The sequence below is a fragment of the Typopeltis vanoorti genome, chromosome 24 (genome assembly GCF_054136105.1).
Source record: "Typopeltis vanoorti isolate ZY-2024b chromosome 24, IOZ_Tvanoo_1.0, whole genome shotgun sequence".
Lineage (NCBI taxonomy): Eukaryota > Metazoa > Arthropoda > Arachnida > Uropygi > Thelyphonidae > Typopeltis > Typopeltis vanoorti.
Window position 1 is genome coordinate 22,962,065 of NC_143572.1, and position 18,585 is coordinate 22,980,649.

The 18,585-nt window shown below is 35.0% G+C and overlaps 1 protein-coding gene across 1 annotated transcript in view; it reads left to right on the plus strand.

Annotated features, from left to right (window-relative positions):
• Positions 1-18,585, plus strand: part of gny (ALG6 alpha-1,3-glucosyltransferase garnysstan) — a 124,567-nt gene that overhangs the window by 59,562 nt on the left and 46,420 nt on the right. Inside the window, exons 9-10 of the mRNA XM_090414126.1 lie at positions 5,117-5,202; positions 14,435-14,519. Of these exons, the coding sequence (XP_090270252.1) occupies positions 5,117-5,202; positions 14,435-14,519 (171 nt within the window). The remainder of the gene's footprint in view (positions 1-5,116; positions 5,203-14,434; positions 14,520-18,585) is intronic.

The following is an 18,585-nucleotide window of genomic DNA, read 5'->3' on the forward strand; positions in this document are numbered from 1 at the left end:
GTGCTGTCATGTGACTTATGCAACTGTGCTACAAAATTCACATCAATTTATTGACCATATGATTGCATTTTTGCTGATATATGAAAGTTTTAAGAGTACACACCGCATCAATGCTAATCTTAATTGGTCTAATGCAATTAATTATAGGATAACTTTGAATACTTTAATTTGTCAATTAATATAATATTAAATATGGAAAGCATAAAAGTCACACGAGGAGGTGTCATTTTTTCAGATTGAAGCAATGAAAGGCTGAAATAGCTAGTTTTACTTATTTATATACAAGTTCCAACCTACTTTGAATGTCCCATTTTCTGCCAGAAAATGGGACATTCAATAAATCAGCACTGTTTCCCATTGTAAATATGGGCAAAAAAAAAGATTATAAATTATTTATAGGAAATTACTAGTTTGTATCAGTGTCTTAAACATGTCGGATCACACTTCACACATGCAAAACAGATGAAACTCAGAAAACAAAAACAGCAACTCATGACAGTGTTCAGTTGGATTGTTTAACACAAAAACCAATCACAGCAACTGATTTTTGGATGCTATTGTCTAAACACACACCCTGCCTCACCTTCTGGGTGGTTTAGAATCACTGGAATTCTAAGAATTTGACCCATTGCACCATCTGTATATCTGTTCAAAGGTGTCTGTATTTTGACTGCACACCTGGGCTATTAATGCTAATGTGATGCATTTTTTATGCATTGAAAAGTAACCTCTTCATGAAGCATTAGTATATTGTGTTTAATTTTAGGAATCACATGAAGCCAGGAAACAATTGGGTTTGTCTTTTACAGGAGTAAATGCAGCAATATAATATTGGTGATAGTACTATTCTGTGGTGTCCACTGCACACCTAGTACATCCTGAATACACACCTCTGATATACATATATATCTACTCTTTAATATAAAATAAGGCTTTTTGTGTTACGTTTTTTGTCAAGTTATTTGAAATGTTTTGAAACTCAGGACTACCCTGAGTGTCAAGTCTTCAAAATTTGAGTCATCAGAATTCAAGGAGAACAGGCCTACCAGTCCGGAACTCAGGGAGTTGGGCACCGTAGGGGGGGGTCGAGTAATCAGAATTCAAGGAGAACCGGCCTATCAGTCAGAACTGTGGGGGGGGGGGGGGGGGGGGGGGTAGGCCCCAGGGGATCCCCCTTTCGAGTCTTCAAAATTCGAGTCATCTGAATTCAAGGAGAACCGTCCTACCAGTCTGGAACTCGGTGGGGGATGGGAGCCAGGGGTGCAACCCCCCCCCCCTTTCAAGTCATCAGAATTCAAGGAGAACCAGCCTACCAGTCTGGAACTCTGGGGTTGGGCATCAGGAGGCGGAGCCCTCCTAATATATATATGTATATACACACCTGATGGTAGATATAAATATACGAGGGTGGTCTGAAAAGTTCTGTCTCAGCCATTGATGGTAACACTATCAGCAAGAATTTTTTTTTTTTCCTAGATTGGTACATCTGTCATAAGCATCCATGTGAAATTGCAAGTCATTCTATCAAGTAGTTTGTTTTATACAGCTGTATGAAGCAAAAATGTTGTCTATATCCCTTGAAATGGATAAAATTGAATATCGTGCGGTTATAAAATTCTTTGTAAAAGAAGGTTTAGCGACAAAAGAAATTCATTCGAAGTTCATAAAAGTTTATGGGCACTCTTCTCCTTCATTTTCAACAATTAAGAAATCGGTTGTTGAGTTTAAACATGTCTGCACCAGCCTTGAAAATGATCCATGTGAAGGACATCCAAAAAGTATAACAACATCAGAAATCATGGATCAAATACACAATATGGTATTGGATGACCAGCGAATTGAAGTGCATGAAATTGCTGAGACTATAGGCATTTCAAAAGAATGTGTACGATGTATTTTGCATGAAGAATTGCAAATGAAAAAGCTTTTTGCAAGATGGGTGCAATGCTTGCTCACAGCAAATCAAAAACACACTCGCATGAAAATCTCTGAACAGTGCTTGGAGTATTTTAACAAGAATAAAATTTATTTTGTGTGTCAATTTATTACTATGGATAAGACTTGGATTCACCATTACACAGCAGTCAAAACAGTGGACAGAAGCCGGTTGTTCAGCGCCAAAGAAGACAAAGTCGGTTCCATCAGCAGGAAAGGTCATGGCATCGGTGTTTTGGGATGCTAAAAGCACTTTGTTTATTAATTATCTTGAAAAGAGTAAAACAGTAACCGGGGAATATTATTCTGATCTTTTAAACAGGCTAGACGAAAACATTTGTGAGAAAAGACCCGGTTTACAGAAGAAAAAAATCACCTTTCATCAGGACAATGCACCTGCCCACAAAGGTGTTTTGACAATGGGAAAATTAAGGGATCAGCACTATGAATTGTTGGAACATCCACCCTATTCCCCAGATTTGGCTCTCTCTAACTTCTATCTATTCCTAAAACTCTTCCTCGCTGGTCAGCGTTTTTCTTCAAAACAAGAGGTGATTGCAGCTGTAGAGGGGTATTTTGCATATCGTATTGAGAACCACTGCAGGATCGGGATAATGGCGCTAGGGCATTGCAGGAATAAATGTATTAGTCTTAAGGGAGATTATGTTGAAAAATAAAAATAATTTTGAAATTATAAATTCGTTTTTTCATTGCTAGGCCAAGAACTTTTCAGACCACCCTTGTATACACACATATATACAAGGGGAAAGGTCTGGAAAGTTCTTATAAACACCAAGAACAAAAATGTTTTCCCACATAAAAAATATTTTTTCGGAAAAGTGTCTTTTCTTATAGGATATATAAGAAGACATAAAATTAAATTTTGTTCTAAGTGTTTATCAGAACTTTCCAGACTTCCCACTCATGTGTGTGTGTTTGCCACTGTTTCAATTTTGGCAACAAACAGAACGTCTTTAATAACGTAATTTAAAACAACCAAATTCAAATTATTTGCAAGATCTGGCATGTCTCTTTTTAATTTTGTCACTAGTCATTGTATTTTTGTCCAGCATGTTACATGCTACTTTTCTTCTACTGCCTGCTAACCAATTACTAATCTTCCATGACAAGAAGAACTTCTTCATTTCACTCTCTCATCGATCAAAGTATGCTGCAGCTGAGTTTTTGAGAAAACTTATTTGCTAGCCTGGTTGGCTGAGCAGTTAGCATACATGCTCTTCAACCAACAGGTTGCAAGTTCAAAACCTGCTATGGCATGGATGTTTGTGATTGTCTATAGGTGGGAGATAAATTTCATCACCTCGACCATCTCCTTGCTTTGGAAGCCATTTTTTTTGTAATTTTTTGTGGAAAATTACAAAAAAAATGTATGTTTGATTAAAAAAAAAAATGGGGTAAAGCAAATTCTTTGTTTATCCATGGTACAAATTTACTAATAACCTTTCATAAGTGGGATGCACATAAAAAAAAATTCTCCTGATTAAAAATAAAATTTCTTTATTATTCATTGGAGGCTGCCCATGATCAAATAATCTGATAGTAAATGAAATGTTTTAAAATGAAAAAAAGTATAAATTATGCAAAGAAAATATGCCACCAATACATTTTGAATACATTTACAGTCTAGCCATAAATGCTGTTACAACTTGAACAGTGCATAAGCTTTTAATCTATCAATAAATAATTTACAACTTTCAGCACACATACAAACCATATGTATAATGTGCATTTAGTAGCACTCAATGTTTGAAATGTCCCCTTTTGCCTTCATGCATGGCTGAAGCCTCTGAGGCCACATATTGATGATGGCACACATACACAACATCCAACAGAAATGTTGCCACTGCTTGCCTCCAATTCACCTTCGGGCCAGCAATATTGGGGTGTCATTTTTTTCCAACCACAGTTTGAATTTCAATGGATTCAGATTGGGACTTCCAGACTGTCAATCAGATGGCGATATGTGGTCGGGCATATTTGCCTCTAACCACTGTTGTGGTTAGAGGCAAATATGCCCAGGGACTGAGTTTTGTTGGAAGGTCTACTGCCTACTGTAAAACAAGATATTGATCAGGGGTGATACCACAGGCTCTAGCACAGTATCTTGATATATTTTGGCTGAGCTTTTGACTCCTTTCTCACAGAAATGCAACTTGGACATTCCCTGATATGTCACCTCCCCACCAGACCATCATTGATGCAGAGTGATGACCTCTGTATCCTGGGTATTATGGCATATGCTGTGCAGCCATCCGGGCACATACCCAAACATTTTGGTGGTTAAATGATTCTTCAATGGTGAAAATATTCTCATCTGTAAAGAGAATATCTCTGTGTCTGTTGTTATTGTGCCAGAGAACAGAGAAGTGCCTTTGATTTTATCACCCTCCACAGCATAAGTTGTAGTGTTAGGAAGTGTCCAGTAGAACGATGATAGGTTCTCCCCCCCCCCCCCCCCCCAGTCATCAGTTAGTAAGTACACATGACATTGTTCTCTGCAAAATGTTCATCTCTCATGACATTACTTTCTCTATTCTTGCAGGAGTACTGCAGAGGTGGGTGTACCTTCACAATTCTCACAAGCTGTTGTGTCCTAACACAGTATGGTTGACCTGTTCTTTGGCAGTTAGATACATCTATTCTGTATCGTTATAATGGTTAATAGTCCTATACACAAACATCCTACAGATCCCGAGTGTTTTTAGCATGTTGAAAATAACAAGTGGCTGTATTCCAACCATATGAAGGGCTATTACAGGTACATAGTTCTCATAATCTCCCCACTGCATGTTAACCCTTACAACTAGACAACTCTCTCTGCTGATAAACACACAAATGTTGACTGCACAAAGGGCCACTAGTGGAAACAGGTTCATGCATTTCTGTGGGTACTGCTAGGGTGTGCAGAAGTTGTAACAGTATATATGGCAAGACTAGGTGGAACAAGGCTGTAAATTCACTTGCCACTGTCTGATAACTTGCCTGCGGCAAATGGATTTCTGGAGCCCTGCATGCTAGTATAGTGTATGCATGCATACTAGTTGAATATAAGTATATATGCAGTGTTGAAATGCTTGAGCATGTCATTTATTGCACACAAATATACACACACACACACATTGACTGGTATAACAATTCACAATTTTTGATTTTCTCACAGGACAAAGTGGCCAATTTTTGGTATGTGTTTTCAATAGTGGTGAAATTAAAGTCTTTGTGTTCTGTTGCTACCCTTGCTTTAATCAGGTAAGTAAATTTCAGATATTAGATAAAAACTTATATAATTTGTAAATATCTTGATTCTGAAATATAAATTTTAATTTATACAACTTTTTTTTTTTGAGTAACTTAAAAATGAAAGACAGCTGGAATGGGTACCTCCACATATAAGAAATACCGTAGAACAATTGCACATTGATCCAATGTCAGTTTTCACTTTCTATGCCTTTAGAGGCCTTGATATTGCTGATGTCCTTTTGTTTGGAAGGGCATGGGTTCAATTCCCTTTATAATATGAGTGGAACATTTATAAGTAACTAAATAATGTAAATAACTAAATAAAAAAAAAGTATGTATTTGTAACTGAATAACCTACTAGTGGTGCATCTTGTTATGGTAGATGTACACTGTGAAGAGCATTGTAATGAAATGAAGCAACATAATGGGCTGCTAAAAAAATTCCAGTCAGTGTTACATAGCAACAGTAATATATCATACTTCATTTACTTTGATGTCAGATAGTTTGCTTCCAAATTATTCATTCACTTAATGTTGAATGTATATTCTTCCTGTCATAGCAGCCATATCAAAAACTGTGTTATATGTAACCATGGTTGCAGGGTTACTATGCTTCAGATGGAATGTGATAATTGGCTGTTGAAAATCATATCATTCCAAAATCAATCAGACTAAAGGTAGTATTCTCCTAAGTTGGTCATAATTTCCAGCTTCATAGTTCAGCATGTGAGGATGATTAGCCTATTTTTCTACCCACTGTAGGGTGAAAGCCTCTCCCATTGCAGGAGGTTTGGGTCTACTGCTCCCATGGTGACCCAGTCCATATTGGGAGAGTGTATCTATACTGGGGTGAAGGAATGTATGAAGGTGGAAGACAATCACAAACATCCATGCCTACGCGGGATTCGAACCCGCAGCCTATTGGCTGGAGAGCGGATACGCTAACCACTCGGCCAACCAGGCCGGCAATATGGGATGTAATATCCCTTAATTTAAATACATATATTTTAATATTTTGTAATCAAAAAATTATTTTAGCAAGTACTGGAATTAAGTGCTCTATCTGTTAATGTTTAGTTACAGTTCTCAAGAGCTTGGTTGGCAGGTCTATCCTAATCCCTATGTTTCTTTAAGTTATGATAAAATAAAAGGAAGCAGTATGCCAACTCAATGACTCTAGCTTTTGTTTATAAGGACAGGGAGGCCCATCTGAATGCTGTGTTGTTTAACAATACCTTTAATCAGGTCTTGAAAAATTTTGTGCTAGCTTGCCACTCAGGCAGATATTTCACTAATCAGATGCTATCCTGGGTGTGCTATACCACAATCACATACTTAATTGCCGGCCTGGTTTGCCGAGTGGTTAGCGTATCTGCTCTCCATCCAAAAGGCTGCTGGTTCGAATCACGGCATGGGCATGGATGTTTGTAATTGTCTGTGAAAATACTAGAGGTGGTGGACAGTGGATGGCATTGGTCTAGATGATGAGGTTTGAGTGGTAGAGACAGAGAGTTGTAGAGAAGGTGCCCTCCATTGATGAGTCTCGAACTCCTTGGAGGTGTAAAATAATAATAATAATTAATCCCAGATATGGTCGATTTATAAGCTTTGGTTAATGTTATGGTTATTTTTTACCCTGTATTGTATTATTGTGTTTATGTATATTTGTGTTTATCAGTCTATGAAGAAAAAAATTCATATGTTTTGTAAATGATACAAGGCCTTTTATTATGATTATTGTTATTAACACCAGGCTTCCTGGAGTCAAAACTACTCATCATGGGAGGTACACAGTTTCACACAAAGCTCATTAAACTCTGCTTTAAACTCATTCATTCAATAATTCTTTTAAAATTTATTATGTTAGTAGTAGTATTATTTATTACGACACTTATGTGTTTAGAATAACTTTTATGGAAAGAACATATAATTTCTTCTCTGCCCATTATAAACAGATATTAAAAACTCAAGAAAATCAAACCTTTAGGTCTATACATATAACTACGTTAGTTTGCTTCTGAATTCTGATTGGCTTCAAAACATTATTAGATAGACATGGCTAGTGATGACATATGACATGGCAACAACTTCTAATTTACTTTCTGGCATCTCAATATAAAGAAATATTTTGAGAAAATAAATCTTTCCAAGTTTTAATATCCACTATTAGTGCTCAAATTCTGCATTCTCCATCACCGGATGTCTGCTGCTGCTGCTGTGTATCTATTTTAGGTTGCTGTGTCACAATTAAATGATAACCTAACAGTACGACTGAATTCTTTCGAAAGATAAAATGATGCATGCCTATCCTATCCTTCCATTGGATGTATTCTGTTATGACAAAATCAGAATCAACGAGAATCAACAAAGCAGGCATTGATAATGACTAATATTCCCTAATGTAAGGTAAACATACAACTGTTTACAATGTAAATCATGAAACAGAATCTGCATTATGTAAATAAAACTGACAATTAAACCAAAACTCGTCTTTCAACTAAAATTCTCACACATTATTGATTATTTTATTATCCCTCAAGTAAATTAAATACATATATTATACAATTTAGGCAAGAATACTATAATTTCTCACTTGGTTCAATTTGGATTCCAGTTAATATCATACATTGCACAGTGTGCATTTCATATAGCAAAACAGTTCACTTATAATTATTAGCAACAACAATCACAGTAATAGTTTACAATTATAGTTCTCGTTTACACAGAGTAAGTAATATGATTACCTGTTGCAGTTTACAATTTTTTTGTTCAGAGTTTGGCAGTGTTAACATAAAGAGTATTTACAATATATACAATTCACATGTTATAATTTCTGTTTAGTACAAACATAGAGTAAAAAAGTAGATTTTTTTTTATGAGAATATATACTACCAGAACAGTAGTAATTAATAATAGTAATTTATTATTATGAAGTAAATTAAGAAGAGTCTTAGTTGCTCATTGGAAGTAACTTTTGCGCTCTACAGTGCTTGACTGCCCGAAGAAAGACCTAGTCACCTAGGTCTTTCTTTGGGCAGTCTACACCTACTACAGGAACATTTTCTAAGCCTTTCTTTGACCAGTTCCTGAGTTAATCAGACATGGGCAAGTGGGTTTTTTGTCCTGAAACTCAAGAAAATTGACCATAAGCCCACACTATCTCAGACAATGAATGTATAGTGTTAGGATTAGGGACCACAAGATGGTGGCACTTGTCAGCTGCCTCTTTTCAATGATTGCCGAGTATGACTAGTGATAGTCTTGGGCCAGCTATATCTCTGATTGGTTGCCAGTGGAGATTAAACTTCCCTCTCAGTCTCCAAAAGTGAGTTATTTTAGTAAATTAAGAAGTAATGAGAAGATTATGTGTAATAAAGATTTGTTAATGATAACAAATTTTTATTACACATAATAAAAATTTGTGTAATATCAGTATTCTTTATAACTAAATGTATAATCTAGTTATAAAGAATACAGAGATATGTGTCATCCCAATATTATGATATACACAATGAGAGTGAAGTATATATAATCAGGGTTGAAACTCAGTTATCATAAGAAAAAACATCTTTAAGGGTCAAGTACAAGGACAGTGCTCTGTAGATGATATGGATCATGTAGATGAAGTCACTTAACGGTAATGTTATTCACTTGTTAATTATGGTAATAAGATTATAGTGTGGCTTTATAATCCCAATGTCTTTGAAGCAAGATTAAGCTTTTATAAGACAGTAATTCATGGTTTACTGTTTGTGTTTTGGTGTATATATGCACGTGTTTTCCTTTTAGTGTCCTAAATGACTGATCATGTGTAGCCTTTTGGTTCTATGGATATATTGTGCTAACAATGTTGGTACCATTTCCTTAGTTCCTGTTTTAGTTTGGCAACTGTTTAGATGTTTTAAGTTGTATGGAAGACTATTGAACAAAGTAGATATCATATGCTCTCTCATGGTTGCACCATATATATTATTGAAGTGCCTGGTAGAGTAGTAGGCTATATTATATGTTATGTTTCTATGTTTACAATATTCATTATTGAAAATAGTTGTTTGAAATGATTAGAGTTGGCGAGTGTTTCCTGCTTATTGACTCTTCAATGTGTTGTATGGAAATGATTCTTTTGTGCAATGTTTCTAATTTGAACAGGTGACTATTTGCAGTGTTCACATAGATTGTTATGCCATATCTTAATGCTGTTTCTTAGATGCTATGATTAGGGATTCCAGACAGTAGAAAAAAATACGTGACACTTATGACTGAGGATAAAAGTTTAGTATGCACATCCATCACATATGCCAGTCTTACAAAATGATTCTAACTTTCCAAGTGCATGCGTGGTAAGGTTTACTATGCACACACTTTACTAAGTAAACAAATAGTAAATCCAATTGTTAGGCTGTATATTTTCATTGAGCCACTTTAAGTTGCCTTCAAATTGTTTTTTACTTACTATTATAGATACAAAATAGATTGTTAATACAGTAATGCTCTTCTCTCCTGACAATATTCTTATTAATGAATCAGTCTTGCTCACTCTTGCAATACTTTTCTGAAGAATGAATTTCGTAAAACGTCTGTAAAATACGGGATGATCCCGTATTTTACGGGACGTCTTGGATCTCTAACTATGATAGATAATTTTCTTAGTATTAATTGATGTCATATCCTTTACTTGGAATAATTTAACTGCAATAATGCAAAGTTTGTTTTAAAAATTCACATTCATTGTGTTTCGTCCATTTAAGGTGAACATTTGATATGAAAAGTTTGATATGAAAATAGCATATGTTATGGGTGTAGTTTCAGGACAGGGGCAATTGTTGGTATTAATAATACAATGAAGTGTGTGTACTTGTGTAGTTTAATTAGTACAGGATATATGCTACTGTTGGGTTTTTAATAACTAACATTTGGATTTTGGTATTGTTTATTATGATTGAATTGTTATGAAAATATCACATTAATTCATTCAGATCTTGTGCTTTGGAGAGGACAATGGTAGATGGATTGTTAGTGCAATATCACTTGCATACTGATATATCTGGCTCTGTATGAGGAGGTTATGAATATTGTTTATGTATATGTCCTCAATGAATCTTTGGACTCCTTGGGGGTGTCATATAATAATTTTTTTAAAAAATAATAATATATGTCAAAAAGGATAAGTGATAATATTGCAGCTTGAGGGACTCCATATTTGGTTTGAATTGTTTGACAGTTAATTCCTGAACCAGGACTGTAGTGTTCTGTGAATTCCAATGGAATGTAATTTGTTCAGTAATATTTGGTTTTCAAAGATATAATAAATTTAGTTTAATCTTTTATCCAAGTGTGAGCAAACAAAGTTTGTGCCTGAAAGTATCTTCAGGACTGGGGTAAGGTAGTACAACACCGGAAAACTCGTTGCAAAGGTGGAGCAAGTTAACATCACTCCTATCTCAGTATCATCTCCCATAATGCAAAACACATCTCCTTGCAGATATGTATAATGTTATGCATTAAGGGGAGGGCCACTACCCAGACTAGTTTCGACCTTTATTGAGGTCTTTTCAGTGGGAGCCATTATGGGAGATACTGAGATAGGAGTGATGTTAGCTTGCTCCACCTTTGCAACAAGTTGCCCGGTGTTGTGCTTATAGTGAAAAATAAACTTTCAACATCTTTCTCTAAATCCAGAGTAATTTGATAAAAAGGTGGCACACCGTTTGGCAACTCCTATAGGTAGAGATGACCTTGCTAATGCTTCTGCCTGGTATCTCCACTTGGGCCTGGCTCCCACTGAAGAGACCTTGTGTTCTGAAATATCAGAATTTCAGAACACAAGGACTACATCTGGTTTCACCAGTACAGCCACTTTGGTCTTGCAGACCATGCTCTGGATATATGCCACAGAATACGGTGGAAGAAAGTCACGGTAATACACCGTAGTAAATTCAAATTTGAAAGGCTACTCATGGAATCAGCCTCAGCCCTAAGAAACAGTCCAAACCTCAATAAATTTAGTTGCATGAGACTGCCCCAAATTTGGGAGACTTACATCAGACAACCTTCAGTCCAACAACCAAGAATACCTACATAGCCCGCTAGAGGGCACCATCAGGACTTTTAGGAGAAACAATAGCTTCCTGCTTCGTCCTTGTTTACTGTGTGTAGTGCCTGTGTGCATGTGTCTTTATTTTAAGTTCCTTTAAAGATGGCAACACGACGTTGCCGAAATATTGGAAATATAGATTAAGTTTAATTTAATTTATATCCTGTGTACGTTGCAAATTCCTTAAATTATTTAATAAGTATGTTTAACCAACGTCTAAGCCTTTCAACAAGAAGTTCTCATAAGCTCTTTGGCAAATTTTTGAAACTTAAGTTTCTTTCTACATAAAATATAGATAAATACATAATATCCTCCATTGAAATATAATAAATAATAAAACTATATTTAATTTCATAGATTACATTGTATTTAAAAAAATAAAACTGCATGAAAATCTGAAAAAATGTTGCACTAATTTCTAACCAAAAAATATTAATGGAACTTGGTGAGTATGTTGATTTTTTTTGACCAAAAAAATTCTGTAATAAAAATATAACTAACACTTAGTTTATAGGTCATAATAATTATTTAATAAACCTACTAGTTTCGCCACTTAAGCTAGTGGCTTCATCTGGGTTTGGAGAACACACACAAATAAATATACAACAAGCATTAAATATGAATCATTACAAAACTAAAAGCACTGAATGTGTATGAACCGTTACACAAAAAATCCAAGTAAAACAGAAATACGTGAAGCGTGGAAGCTGGCACATGGTCAGTCATTGTTCGGCAAGTGTGCCCAATAAATTGCAGAAAAATTAAAGTCAGATGTGTTTAAAGATCTAATGAGTAACTTCCAAATGCCACACAAAATCATTCCTTAGTTTCTGTTGAGAATGCCTTGTGAGTGGATTACCATTGTAGCCTCTTTGATGTTATGGGGGTGCTGAAGTTGTCTTCTATGTATGGCATGGAGCTCTTGTCCCATTCAATGTTGTGGGTGTTGGAGAAATGGAATGCCACACTGCCTTCTCTGTTACTGATTCTCTAATATGCTCCTTTTGTTTTATTTCTAAACTACTTGATGTTCATCATATGTAAAGGCCATAAGAACATGGAATATTGTATACTCTAGGATGTTTGTTGAAACATACAGTTATTTATAAGATGTAATGTTGAAAGTTTTTTCACTTGGTTTAATTTATGCTATAAATTAAAGATGCCAAGAAATTATATTCTTGGTTTCATCCTTCATCCAAGTTTAAGCAAACAAAGTTTGCTTGTGAAGTCACTTCACAACTGGGTTACTTGTATAGAGAGGCTAATAAATCAGTTGCCTTAGTATCCCATAATGCAATGCACATATCCTTACAGATGTGCATTATACATGTCCATAAGAATATGTGCATTGTATTATGAGATACTAAGGCAATTGATGTGAAGTCATTAGTCTCTCTATACCAGTATCCCAGTCATGAAGTAACTTCACATGCAAACTTCGTTTGCTTACACTTGGATGAAGGATGAATCTGAGAATATAATTTCTTGGCATCTTTAATTTATAGTATAACCAAGTGAGAAAACTTTCAACATTGTCTTATAAGTAATTGTATTGGCTCTCTCACTTACCAGTATCGTTTTACTAAATATCTTTTTGTTTTCTTTGAAACCTCACTGGCCACATTGATTCTTATATTAAAAACAGCATTGAATTCAAAAATAAAAGTAAAGATTTATGTTTGTTGGGTGATGGTTCCTTTAATATAGTTTCCTGTTTGTAAACATACCTCTTCAGTACACTGAAGAGGTATAAAATACTAAGCCTAAGATGCTGAATATTTAAAGTGTTCTGTGTCATGGTGAAATGTTGAAGGGAATTTTCTCTCTCACATGAAATACTGAGCATGATATGCACAGTACCACATGAAATATAGTACTGTGCATATTTTTTAGAAATAATGTTTTTTTTTTTTATTATTTGCAATTTTTTAACTAACTGTATAAATGTGGAAGCCACAATTTTAGTGAAAATTCACGTTTATAATAAGTTCTAAATATCTTTCTATTTTATGCTTTCTAATTGCTGTACAGATTTATTTGATGAAGCTGTTGGGTTGGTAAGTGAAATTAGTGTCATAATATATTGCTTATCATCAGGGCAGGGGCGTAGCTAGGGGAGGGCGGAGGGGGTGGTCTGCCCCTGGCGACATTTTGCGTTTAAGAAATCTTGCCATACTGTGTATAGAACAACAACTGAGTGATGAAATAGACTTCGACAGTGTCATTGACGATTTTGCTAATGGAAAAGCAAGAAAAATAACATTTTAGGAAGTTGGAATTAAAGTTTTACTTCAAAAATAAACATAGTGTTTTAATTTATTTCCCTATATGTTGTTTTTGACTTTTTGTAGTATTTGTGGTGTGTATTGAGAGGAGTGGCACACTTAGGGACTGAACCGGGCAGCAAAAGCTCTAGCTACAGCACTGCATCAGGGCCATCCTGATGATAAGATTGTGCCCTGAGGCAAACAATTAAATATTGCCCCTGATGGATTATAAGACAAAAATATAAGAAAACCTCCAACTGTTATTTTGTTTTTATTACAAGAGAAACATTAATGCAAAACAATTATATAACTATTAATTAAATGTTTGCTCTGCTGGAATATCGCACAATAAAATTGTTTATAAGCTCTTCTAAATTTAAATTATAAGCTATGTCCACCTCTATCGATATAGTTGCTAGACCAACCAAGTTCTTGAGTCATTGCTGTTCACAAATAATTTTTAATCAGTTTAAGCTTGGAAAAACTTCTTTCTGCACTTGCTACTCTAACAGGAATTATTAGTATAGTGATGGTACCTACTGCAATATGGCTGAATGAGTGCCCTTATTAAGCCACGCTGTGTGGCAGGCTGCCTCTATGCTACACCCAGTCGATGGTACTGCTTATTATAATATAGTTACTTCAAATTTGTATATCTTCTCCAGTGAACTGTGGTTTGAAATTGTTGTTCAACACTATTCTTTAAATTAACTTTTGCTATTACAATTCATTTACTATAAATCTTTATAATAAATTAAAGATATTATTGCTGTTATCAAAGGTATTTTTTCACCTCAAATATAGAGTGCTCTTTAATATGTTTATAAGGAACATTTATGTAATATTGAAAACAAAATACTTTTCTTATCTCTTTCAGCGGAATTACAACTCTAGTAGCAGTGTTGCCCTCCTCTCTACACTTGTTATATAATCCAACTTTTTCTACTTTTAAAATTGCTTTAGTAAGTATTTTGATAGAGACTTCAACCTCTTTTTTAAAACTATTTGAATGCAAAACTTTGATGTGAAATTCAGGTCGAAAATCATTCAAAAAGAAAATATATGGTTAATGCTGAGAGTTAAATTTTGTGTTATATGCTTAATTGCTATTACAGGTTTCTGGTTTATAAAGTTAATACCAAAATATCAAAAGAAAATTATTTCAATCAATTTTAAACTTTAAATACATTTCTACATATATTATTTATAATTTTGCATCTGTATGTTATTTCCAATTAGATTATTTTGAAGAGCCTCTGTAAGCTTGTTCAGTATTGTTGGATGTTCTTTGATTGGAAAAACTTTGAATGCAAAACTTTGATGTGAAATTCAGGTCGAAAATCATTCAAAAAGAAAATATATGGTTAATGCTGAGAGTTAAATTTTGTGTTATATGCTTAATTGCTATTACAGGTTTCTGGTTTATAAAGTTAATACCAAAATATCAAAAGAAAATTATTTCAATCAATTTTAAACTTTAAATACATTTCTACATATATTATTTATAATTTTGCATCTGTATGTTATTTCCAATTAGATTATTTTGAAGAGCCTCTGTAAGCTTGTTCAGTATTGTTGGATGTTCTTTGATTGGAAAAACTTGGGGTCAAATCCCATCAAGGATGTGCAAAAATATTTATAGAGCTTTTCAGCTGAGGGTGATTTACTTGGTTGCTTACAGAGGTGCATAGTTTTTCTTCCTAGAAACTCATATTTCGTACAGACAAACAAACCAGAGAGATAAACTTTGGCAGAGATGCAGTAGGCCATGCAAGGATTAACTGCTCTCTCATAATAGTAATGAGGTTTATATAAAGTCAGGTATTTTGGCTGGCTAGCCATTGAACTTAAAGGTGGAAGTGAGGGGAAGGTAGTTTATTTGAAAGTGGAACAAAGAAGTCAGTATTAACAAGTGACAATGGAAAATCTATCTACCTATCTATCTATATATATATATATATATATATATATATATATATATATTTTTTTTTTTTTTTTTTTTTTTTTTTTCGTAAAAGGGATTTTTCACTCCATAAATAAATAATAGAATGATCAAAACTTATAAGCAGGAGTTGGTTGAATGAATTTGCCTGGAATAAGAAAAAAAATTTGACTGGTTAATTGAAGAACCGGCAACCACACATATTAAAGCTTTGAAGAAAATTAGGACACTGACTCCTATTCTATCTTTCTTATCCGTCTAGGATGGGTTTTGTCCCCTCCTAATGAGGGGTTACTGATGTATTAATGCAGCCGGTTTGCCACTCCACTGCTGCATCCCCTAAGGGCATTCACGACTGTATCCATGTGTGTTTTCACAGGTCCGGTTTGCCTGCTTGCAGGATGAAAAACCCCAGATAAACACTAAGATTGGGTGATTCAGTTTGTTTAACAAAAGGAAAAGTTAGTAAAACATTTTTTGATTGTAGGAAAAATATGGATGAATTGATATGGTTAGTTGTGCCTTAGAAGACTGAAGTAAAAGATCTGACAATATTGGAGACTGACTTTTTTTATGTGGCTGAAACTTGCAAAAAGTTATTTGTGAACCTGTAGTACATTTGTACCATAGGTGGGTTTAGGGTTATCACCTATTGGTTAGCGAATGAAGATGCTATCTGCTCAGCCCACCAGATATTCTAATCATCTGTCACCAAATTTGTATTGCATCTTCATATCATAAATATATTGTGCAGATTTCATTAGGTCAAACTATGTGCATATATCTCAATGGAGAATGGCAGACGTTAGGATGTCCTCAAATGCACCATACCCATCTTTTGAAGTGGAGACCCCCTTTCAAAAGTTTTCAACTTCTTCTCCTTTCTACTTGTTACACCTACTGGCCTGTTACAGGCCAGTAGGCATAATAGCCTGTGGAGAAAAATCCTGTTGTCCACACCCAAGACCGGCTAACTTGACTATGTCTGAGAAAGATCCTTAAGCTCCTCACATCAGTTTCGGGAATCGAACCCAGGACACTCCCTTTCCCAGACATATGGTTGCGCAGCACATAGCCTCTAGGCCAACCTTAGGAAAAGTTTTTAACATTTGATCTTATTATTATCAAAGTGTATGGTTTTAGATATATGAAAGGATCAGTATTGAATTTGGAATTAGATGTCTGGAAATTTTTGTTCAGTAGGAGAATGGAATTGCAAAATCAGAAAAACTAAAGCTATTGGAAAGGGAAGGATGGAGGTAGGCATATGTATAGGCATCTGTGAGGTCAACACGAAAATGAGAAAGATTGAACAATGCTGAATACAGTTTCTCATGTCAGAAATCTTAATAGGTCTGTCATTAAAATATGCAAGTTTACCTGTAGGTATAAGGGTAGATATTGCAATGCATGTGTAATAATGCTAGAAAGAAACATCAGGAACAAGAGCAAGGAGTTTGGGGAATTGATTAGCTTAACCTTGCCAAAAATTATAGACATTAGCGAGACTTGGTTGGCAGAGAAAAATACTGTTACAAGCAGTCCCGGCCAAAGGTATTTTTGCGCACCAAGCATGGAGCCTTTGGGGCACCTTTTAAAGGTTACAGAAATTTAATATTAAATTTACATACATACATACATACATACATCTGCACCCCCCAATATTCTGCTGCCCCAAGTGATGCTTGGTTTGCTTGTATGGTAGGGCCAGCCCTGGTTACAAGGATAGAATATAAGGGTACAATATTTTCAGAGTGATAGAGAGAACATAATAAGAGGAAGGGATTGTTAATGCTAAATTAAAAGAATTATAAAAACAGAAGAAACGCATTTAAAAAACTTTATTAACATAGTATTTTCTCCCAAGTATCATAGGCATTGTCAGTACAAGATTACAGAAAAGCTAATAAATGTTAGCAGATAATTTTAAAAACCGCCACCTGAGTAGCTTATGTAACATAATTAAAAGGTCAATAATTTCCTAACTTACTAGAAGAAAAAAAAGTATGTACGAGGGTGGTCTTAAAGGTTCTTGCCCTAACAATGAAAAAACAAATTTATAATTTCAAAATTATTTTTATCTTTCGACATAATCTCCCTTAAGACTAATACATTTATTCCAACGATGCTCCACTGGCATTATCCAGTCTCTATAGTGGTTCTCAGTAAGATCTGCAGAATACCCCTGTACAGCAGCAATCACCTCTTCATTTGAAGAAAAATGCTGAACAGTAGGAAGAGTTTTAGTTTTGGGAAGAGATAGAAGTCAGAGGGAGCCAATCTGGGGAATAGGGTGCATGTTCCAACAATTCATAGTGCTGATCCCTTAATTTTCCCATTGCCAAAACACCTTTGTGGGCAGGTGCATTGTCCTGATGAAAGATGATATTTTTCTTTTGCAAACCGGGTCTTTTCTCACGATCTTTTTCGTCTAGCCTGGTTTAAAAGATCAGAATAATATTTCCCGGTTATTGTTTTACCGTTTTCAAGATAATTAATAAAAAAAATTCCTTTAGCATCCCAAAACACTGATGTCATGACATTTCCTGCTGATGGAACTGACTTTGTCCTCTTTGGTGCTGAACAACCGGCTTCTGTCCACTGTTTTGACTTCTGTTTGGATTCTGGGTGTAATGGTGAATCCAAGTCTCATCCATAGTAACAAATCGATGCACACAATCAGTTTTATTCTTGTTAAAACTCTCCAAACACTGTTCAGATTTCATGTGAGTGCATTTTTGATCTGCTATGAGCAAGTGCAGCACCCATCTTGCGCAAAGCTTTTTCATTTGGAATTCTTCATGCAAAATATATCCTACACATTCTTTTGAAATGCCTATAGTCTCAGCAATTTCACGCACTTTGACTCACCTGTCATCCAATACCATATCGTGCACTCAATCAATGATTTCTGGTGTTGTTACGCTTTCTGGACATCCTTCACGTGGATCTCCTTCAAGGCTGGTACGGGTATGTTTAAACTCAGCAGCCCAATTTCTTAATTGTCGAAAAACGAAGGAGAAGAGTGCCCATAAACTTTCATGAACTTCGAATGAATTTCTTTTGGCATTAAGCCTTCTTTTACA